Source organism: Falco cherrug, chromosome 7 (assembly GCF_023634085.1).
Source record: "Falco cherrug isolate bFalChe1 chromosome 7, bFalChe1.pri, whole genome shotgun sequence".
NCBI lineage: Eukaryota > Metazoa > Chordata > Aves > Falconiformes > Falconidae > Falco > Falco cherrug.
Genome location: NC_073703.1, coordinates 33,475,883 through 33,485,370, shown reverse-complemented (window position 1 = coordinate 33,485,370; position 9,488 = coordinate 33,475,883). Strand labels below are relative to the sequence as shown.

Sequence of the window (9,488 nt, the reverse complement as noted above, 5' to 3'; positions counted from 1 at the left end):
TTGGGCAGACCACACATGACAAGCAAAGACATCCTCTGCAGCTCAAAGGTGATGCAAAAGCCTCACGCTATCCTATGTGGAGGCTACACAACCACGGGAGAGTAAGTGAGAGAACACGTATGCTGACCCCTCACAGCAGCCGGAGGCAGCTGCTCAGCTGGAACCAGGGTAGGAACTGCCACAGCCTGCAGCTCAGCCAGCACTGCTGCCTCAGCTCCAAGGTTCCCTCGCTTCACAGAGGGGAAACAGCAGCGCAGATGAGCAGGATTTGGGACCACTATAAGGAAATCTCAAGTTTATTTTCATCCCATACGATGAGGATAAACTTAAGTTACAGGCAAATAAAATTTCAAGATATCTTGACCCTCAAGTGTCAAAACAATTCATTTTGGTTTGTTAAGCTGTTCTCAAAGATACTATTCAGAGATGGCTCCACTTTACATTTCACGTTACTATCCTGGCACATCACCCAAAGGATGCTGAAGCTGAGAGAACTGACGCTCTTCCCCCCATGGCTGGTCCCTTGTATGAAGTTGCAACAATGTACCTTACAGTCAGGTCACGGGAGAGTGTGTGGAAACAGACCTACAAAGATTAGACAATATGGGGAAAGTAGAGGAATAAAGGGGAAGGGAGCTAAACTCCTCCTCCTACCAGGCTACATGTGGATGAAGAACTACTAGATAATATGTAAAGCTCTCATAGAAGCCATGCTGCAAAGTTAAAGGTTTCTTTCTCTGGTAGTGTGGTAACAGAGGGGAAGGGATAGTGCAATCCTGAGATTTGGAAAGGACAACAGGGCATAGGGATGTAAAGCTAATAGAATAAAAGTAGAAACCAAGGCTTCCCCATGCACTAAGGGTTGTATTGACACAGAGTAAGCAGTGCCCCACACAAGAGAAAAGACGACAGGCAAACACAGCTGCTTCCCCACTCTAAGATAAGCAGAAGACATGGTATAGAAATCTCCTACCACCAAAAGAAATTAGAATGGAGGAAAAAAAAGGCAAGCAAAGCAGTGAACACGACTGGGCAGATCTGGCTCCCTCCGTGCCTTAAAACAGGTGTGGAAACACCAGGAAAGAATAAAAAAGTGCCAGCCTTGATGTCCAGAATGAAAACACCCCAATTGCAGATAGATTTCTGTTTTGCTATCTCTACTTTCAACTAGCACAGAAGTGCTGGAAATAATGCCTGGAAGCCAATATCCAGCAGAACATCAGGACAGGAAAGGTGCTCCTACCTTTCGGTTGTCTTCTAAAAAAAGAGTAAATTTCGGTGCTGATGGCTGACTTACCCTCCCTACAGCTCCTGGGACAAGAAGCGTAAAGAAGAGCTCCTACCTGCATCTAAAATTAGACAAGCAATTATTTAGGTATCTACTTTCTTAATAAAGGAAAAATCATCGCTTCAGCCCGGTTTCCCTATCTGCAACTGGTTCAGCTCAAGTGCTAATCCAAACTAAGATAGTTATTGCCATGGAAATTTAATACAAAGAGCACCCCTCTGGTTTGGAATTTGTCATGACATCTAAAACTGAGTACATCAGGCTTACTGTCACACACACACTGGATTGAGAAACCTGGAGCAACAGGCTTCTGAAGAACAGGCCAACACATACCCAGCCTGTGAAGGAACCCAGCAGGCCTCACCCTCTTCAGGGCACTTTGTAAAATGCAGCATTTTTGCCACATTTCCTAGAGAAATGGAGCAATCTATTCAAACAACACTCAATCACAACACTGCAGCACCAGCTATATGGTGGAGGATTCCTCCTCAGGCAACTGAAATTGTGAGTTATCTGTGGCAGTTACACGCTGAAGCAACCAGTGATTTAAAATGACTGTGAAAGCTAAGAGGGGAAAAAAACCCCCAAACCCCAACCCAAATTTTCTTATTGTGATATAAACTGACCGGCCGCCTGTCAATACCATGCCATTCTCAAATCAAGCAGTCACTTACCATTATCCAGATCACTGCAGGCTTAAAAATAAATAAATAAATAAATAAATCAACTCAGCTCTGGTAAATTCTCCTTCCCTCCGATCAGACTGCATATTGTTGATGCACTTCTACTCCTCACAGTGGAAATAAGCAGCGGTCACATCCACAGCATTGCTACCTATCCTTCACAGCAGACATACTCATGTACGGATAGTCTCTTCCTGTTGAATCCAACGGTTTCAAGATGAATAAACAGCTCCATGGAAAAGTATTTTAGCCAGCTCCCCTTCTCTAGAGCTCACTTCATTTCAGGGTGGGAGACGTAGCTGTGGAGATTTTAATTCCTATCCTGCTGTGATGTGTACGTCGGGTTTCTATTAATCACATTTTAACCTCCTTCTATGTGTTATGCTACTTGAAAACTGCTTGTTCTCCATATCCTTTTAGTTCATGTCTTTACTCCTTACCCTCTATTTCTAAATATCTAGATTTAGTTTTTCCAAGCACTTCCATTTCCCAATTTTTTATATTTTTGTGTTGAGAGAAGTATTCTTACAGAACACCAACTCCTTCCTGCCCTCTGTGCAGATGCAAACAGAATACAATACCAAATCACGTTAATAAATTATAGGACTTGTAAAAACACAGCTTATTTTCCAGCCTACAGCAGTTTACTGCAAAGCCATTTTCAACAATTGTAGACAACATAATTACACACACATATATACACCTCCTCTCAGGCATTCATTTGGCTGCCAGCCTGTTAAATGCCTATGTTCTAGGAGTGAACATTAGAAAAGCAATACTTTAACTCAGTACATGAACATTAAAAGGTGTATTTGTATTTTGGATAGTACTCTATTGTACTCAAAAGCCACTGGAAGTATTTTCCCAGATTACATGCTATAAGAACTCTAAACTTACAAATGTATGAAAATTATAGTTCCCCAGCCCATCCCATTCCAACTTGCAAAGTAAAGTTATGACAACATAGTCTTCTCTAGAAATAGTAACTATTTCAGTGTGCACATGGGGAGGTTTTGTAAAGGAAAGGGAAAGCTCACACCAGTTATAAATTTGGTCAGTAAAATTACATTTTATTCTTTTTTCTTCCCCCACCCCCCACCCGCCACCCCCCCCCAGAAGGGCTTATACAATTGAGTATAAAGGTATTTGAAAAACATGGAAATGAAATAAAAAAAAAAGTGTCTAGAGGGAATTCTTTTTATTGAGGAAGAGTTTACATATCTAAGTTTAAGTATTCACCTACTTTTTGCTGCCTCCTGTTAACAGGCATAATGAAAATATTGCACTGAGCATATGCATGGAAAACACAGCTAATAAAGCAAGAAATATGGTAAATACACATTTCATACAACCTTAAAAAATTCCAGCAATCATACAACAAGTTCTGAAGCACTTTTGTGATCTGCAATCTTAAGACGATGTTCACTGTTCTGAAGTGTTTACAAATTGACACTTTTTTGTAGAAAGATTTTGTATTAATAAAACCACAGCCTTAAAATTGTTGGCTTTCAGTTACAGAGGTAACAGAGAGGTATCATCTGAATTCACACCAGAGCTTTTGAAAAACAATGGCAGCAGTACAGCCATGTGCCTCCTCCAGTGTCCAAAACTCTTTGTGGCTTTGCCATGGCCAAGGCATAGAGCTACGCAGCTCAGCAAAGCAGCCAGTCTTCCCAAATACTTTGAGACAGTCTGGCATCTGTTCTCTTTGTTTGCTGATGTAATGCTCTGCTAAATATAAAATGAAGCAGAAGAACATCAACTAACCAAGAGAAGTTCTGCACAAGCCTGTCAATATTGACTACACCTGTGAATTGATTTTAACAAAAGCAGAAAGTAGTTTGATTTGATCAACCCATAAAGTAAATTTATAGAAATGCTGCTCTGAAGATGGGAGTGAAAGAAGTTTCCATAACATATGCTGAGCTCAGAGTAGAAATAAAGTGGTACAGATGATTTGTTCAGGCATGATGTAAGTCAGATTGAAGACACAAACCACAGCAGTTCCAACCTGTTTTCCACAACAGCTCACCCTGAACAAAAGTCTATTTACAGAAATTTCCAACTGCTTGTGGAAAAGCTACCCCAAATATTTCAAACATCACTGTTGCTTCAATTCACTATATGCACACTATGGGTCCATCTCAGAAACACCTTGAAAAAACACTGGAGCGTAATGGACAAAAATAGCCTGTCTCCAATATTAAAATTATGATCGGTCAAAGAGCAGCATTTGCACACTTCAACATTTTATATTGCTCAGGCACTGAGGATCAATTATCTTCAGCACAGGAATTTTCAACTCTAGGTTTTGGCTAGAGCTGCTGTCCATTCCTTTCATATATGAAACACTGGGCTGCATTTTATCCTTTCACTTTGTTATAATTTGAATTTATTTACATACAAAACAGAGACAGAAGAAAGTTCTCTTATTAATCCAACAATGGGCACCTTCACCTTGTTATACAAATGCCTTAGGCAAGGCCGCTGCATTTACTTTAGGAGTATATATAAAATTCAGTGTGCCAGTATCAAACAGAAACAATAATGTCAAGTCATACAATGCCAGTATGTTCTGGTAGGCCCTTGACTATTAGGTACGAAAAAAACCCCAAAGCCAAAAGAACCAAAAAAACCCCAAAACTTTTCACCACTTAGTCCTGTTTAGAATGCTACACAATGAATAAATTACATCTTTCTGGGATAATGTTGCTTTTACTCCTACATCTGAAAGAAATTCCAAGCTAATTAATTAGAGCAAGAAATTACATTGAGCAGGATAATGTTTTAAATGAAAGAAATTACTTAGAAACACCAATCAAAGATAATTTGATTATGATTAGCTGTGCTGAAGTCTAAGTCATTGAAATTGATGAAGAATGTTTCTACGCCGGTCTATTCTACATAATCCATTACCTATGCTATGCTCTGTAGTTCAAGTCTAACAAATGGTATCTGATAATTCAATATTGAAGACTAAAATAATTTCGATGCACCACTTGCTTTCCTATGCCGACATGGTTCCAATAAAAAAAGGAAAAAAAATCAGTAGCAAGTAGACTTGCAAAATTCTTCACTTTGAGAACTTCAGCTTACATGAAATATCATCCAGATTTTTACCTGCTTGCCTTCTACGTAGTCATGTTTAAATATGGCTGCTGCTTTATTCTGAACAGTCATTATCCCATGAAAGTTACAACCACAGTTTGTTAAGAAATCATTCCCTGTGCTTTCCAACAACTGAGGCCTACCCAAAGGTACAACATTTCTTTCCATGCTCTCAACTGAAGTGACGAGCAAGACGAGCAGACCTATAATCAACACGCAGCTGAACAAAGGAGTGAAGGATGTTCTTGTCCAGATTAGCAAGTTGTTCTCCTGAGCAAACCTGCTTTAAATTATCCGGGGCTACAACCAAAAGATTGCAAAGTGCATGCAAGGTATCAAAGAGTTGTAACACCAGCGCAATCTGTGGTTAAGAGAAAAGAAAGAAAAAAACCCAAATATTAAAGAGTTAAGAGTTGCTTGAAGTCTTAATAACACAATGTCAATCTAGATCTTCAAAATACTTCCCGACAGAGGATTCACATCCATCATTCTCTCCTTGTGTGCATAACTATACACACATATAGACACACGCACATATGCATCTGTTGGGAGATATGCACGCACACACACACAGTGCTACATAGAACACATAATAACGCAAACTCAACACTTCTTCAGTATACGTACCTGGCAGGAAACTGCTCTTTAGGACATGATAAAGAACTGCTGGTATAGTAACAGATTATATAACAAAGGTATACAAAATGGTGATGTTAAAACAGAAACAAGAAGAAAAGACATCCAATTAAAAATAAGAGTCTGGCTACCAATTTCAACATGGCTGTACACTACCAACCTGTACAAGCTTACCTTGAAGTCTTTGGCACACTTCCTATACTCAGCCACATCACAAATAGCTAACATGCCTCCCATGCAACTATAGGAGTATTGCTGTAGGTGTTCATAGATAAGTCGATGAAAACGAACTCCAAGCTCCATCAAAACTGTGTCCACGTTTTTGCCATCCATAGAACTTCTAATCTTCTCCACCTGCTTTCTAACATAGCCACAGACCTTAACACAAGCCTAAATAAAATTAAGAAAAGTAATTATGTAACTTACTTTCTAGAAATCTGTTCTCAAAGTGACTTCCACATCAGTCACTGTCTTTAAAATTCTCACATCACTGAAATTATTCATCCTCCAATTTATTAATTTTCCAACAGGTTTTTTATTTGCTATATAAAGATTCAAAAACATGAGTAGAAAGATGGATTCGAGACAATATTCGATTAAGTTATAGTTCTTATCAGTTCAGAATAGAACAGTTTAATTCTGGCTTTTAATTCAAACAACAATCAACCAAGGGGAGGGAGTGGGGGGACAACGATGACACACAGTGTTTAAAAGCCTCTTGTGAGCTGCAGTTATAAACCCAAATTAACAGCTATACAGGCACCTTCACCCTTCCCACATAGTACCAGAGTGTACATGCTACTGCACCAACTCTCCCATTCCCACCCGGCTGTAGGCATTCAGGCAATGCTCTCACTTCTTCCCATTGACTGTAGTTCTCCGCTCCTCTCTGCATTTTTCCCTGACAAGAGCCTAATGTAACCCAGCACTACAGCTTCTCAGCAGCCACTAAGGCTGGGATTTGGACAGATGTGGTGGTAGAGACAATGTTCTGCAGCAAAGAACGTTCATGCCAAACCTGTGATGCTTCGTCGTGCTCCTGCCATTCCAAGGGGGAAAAGCACCCAGCAACTAGACAGTACCTGATAATTGGTTTTCTGAAACTGATAGCTTAAACCTAATTGTCAGCTAAAACCCCTGTTTCAACTCTGGACCTCCTAGCAAGAACGTGACAGTTCGTCCAGCACCTACTGATTTGTGTCTGACACTAGATACTAAACTGCTAATGTTCCTTTTCAGCTTGAGAAAACACGCCACAACAGAGTTTGGAGGTGCTTAGTGCAAAATGGAATAGCTAAAGTAAATTAATCAGATACACATGTTGTCTAACACAAGTCTGGTAAGGAACATCTTGAACCTGAAAAGACTCATGAGCATTTGAACCTATACTGATGAGCTGGGACTCAGTTTACTTACATTAGTATACTGAATCAAAACATTGTTTTCATCTTCTGGTTTAAAATCTGTCTTCTTTTGCTCTGCAGTCAAGATGTGCTTCATCTGTCCAATCATACAATTCAGCGTCCTTTAAAGTTACAAATACAGATTGGGTTTTGAAGCAAACATTTTAATTTCCTTCATTTTTATATTTCCATATACTAATTGATTCTCTACAAAAGCAAGCAGCATAAAGCAGTGAGGAAAACCCCTGCTACCTAACACTCGAGTAATCTATGAAGATGCACTAAAAGCAAACATTTATTACAAGAAGCAAGCAGTGCTAGGACATGTCAAAGGCAGTACTTCATTTAACAGACATGCACACTCTTTGGAAGTTGCAATGCAATTCTATAGAGAAGATATGCTTGATTTTACATAGTCAGTTAGAAAAAGAACAATCAGTGAAAAAAAAAAAAAAAAAAAAGACAACCAACAACCCTAAAAACTCTTTCCTCCAAGTTCCGTGTCCTGGGGCACAGCACACAGCATGCTGGCCAGCTAGTTTTAAAGGGGACACATTAATTGTAAGGTAACCCATTCAAATCCAGCTATTCAAGAGAAACTGGATAGCATTCCTCAATGCAGAGGGAACTGGATAGCTGAAGGAAGCATTTCAAAGAGTTTAGTAGCATAGAGCACGTTACTCACGAGGAAGCATCAGAAAACACTCAAACTGAAGGGGTGAGGGGGGAAAAAAAAAAAAAAAAAAAGGAAAACCCTCTTCCTCTGCCAAAGCTTGGTATTTCTCTTGTTCTCAGAAATCTAATAGTGTTTTACAGTGTCATTTACTTCTCCTTTACAGGATTTATCTTTTCAGAACACTATCTAAGGTCAAGGCCCTGCTTTGCTTCAAGTCCAAACTAAAGGTCAAACAGCAAAGTAGCAGAGAGAGGCTGCACAGCTCTCTCAATGCCTACCTTCACCAGGAACCTCCCTATCTCTCTTTTTTTTTCCGCCCCCCCCCCCCCCTTCCCCTCCTGTTTTCTTTACTTCCCTCACCTCTCCAACCTCCCTGAAGAAAACATGGTCAAGGCAATTACAGGCCTTGAAGGATTCAAGCTGGGGTGAAGGGGAGAAGAAAGTATGTATCCGAAGAGGGAATAAACTCTTTTTCTACACATAGAGCTCAGACTTCCATTTTAGTTGTACTTCATTCAACAATCCACATACCAATAGAAATTTAAAGAAATTCTATCTTGCATTCTCCTGCATTTCCATTTTCAATAAATACTCCTAGAAGGCTGTTTACACATAATACATACTGAAAGAAAACCAGTTGAACTAATTTGTTTGACTAATACTGCCTTCTGCAGAGGTAGACAACTGCTATGAATGGCATTCAAGAAACTGCTATCGGACTTTCTCAGATCTGATAACTGTCAACAGTTAGACATTTGCTTTTTTTTTTTTAAAAAAAAAAAAAAAACCTCAATCATTCCTTTAAGCAAGACAAGTGATGCTCAGCAGCACCAGTGGCACCACAAAGCAGCATGGAATCAGGCACACAAACACATTTAACATGTAACATTTATCTCAAAACTCATCTCTTATTTGTGCCAAAGCACAAATTTGTTTGAAGTCTCCATTCACAAACCTTTGAACATTCCATTTTCCAACAGGGACATGCTCTCTTATGTCTTACTGTCATTTTTAAGGTATTATTTACAAAAACAAACTATTCTGATGCTGATAACTGATCTGTGTCTGTCTAGATCTGAGCTTATGGCCTTTATGGTTCAAGTATTTCAAACTTTGTGTTTAAACCTCTATGGTCACTTCCAGCACAAGCAGCTAAAATCTCAGTTGCCACCTACACATCCCCTACCTCCACCTTTCTTTTTGCACCTACCGAAAACACAGGTGCAAAACAATATAGCAAATCTCTTCCCCTCCCTCTCTCTGCAGAAAATGCTCACTAGGACACAATTGCAATGCCACCTTTTCCTACACAGTGCTCTCTTCATCCCTCTCCAGTACGGTGTGATCCTTACAAAAACCTCAATAATAGTTTAGAGTAGCTCCCATTACTTGCAGGATGGCTTATTTCCGTTACTGCAGAGAGAAACAGGCACAGAATGCTTAGGTAACGTGTGCTTGGTTGAATAATGCCACCTTGAAGTACAGGAACACTACATGCTTCCTGGTTCAATGTCAAGCATTGCACAACAGATCAATTTCCTAATATTAAGCATATTAGTTTGTTATTTTCCTCTACTGCAAACCAGTTATGATTTTAATTTATAATCTTTGTAGCTATCGCCTCATTTTTATTTGGAGAAACAGAGGAAAAAAATAAGATTAAATGAGTTAGTCAACCTCAAAGCAAGTAAATG

General features: G+C 39.5%; 1 protein-coding gene across 1 annotated transcript in view; it reads right to left on the bottom strand.

The window, feature by feature from the left end:
* Positions 1-3,154: 3,154 nt before the first annotated feature.
* The window catches only part of EXOC5 (exocyst complex component 5), a 29,816-nt gene continuing 23,482 nt past the window's right edge, over positions 3,155-9,488 (bottom strand). Inside the window, exons 16-18 of the mRNA XM_055717240.1 lie at positions 7,132-7,240; positions 5,890-6,105; positions 3,155-5,440 (exon numbers count right to left, since the gene is read on the bottom strand). Coding sequence (XP_055573215.1) covers positions 5,252-5,440; positions 5,890-6,105; positions 7,132-7,240 — 514 coding nt within the window. The 3' untranslated portion in view covers positions 3,155-5,251. The remainder of the gene's footprint in view (positions 5,441-5,889; positions 6,106-7,131; positions 7,241-9,488) is intronic.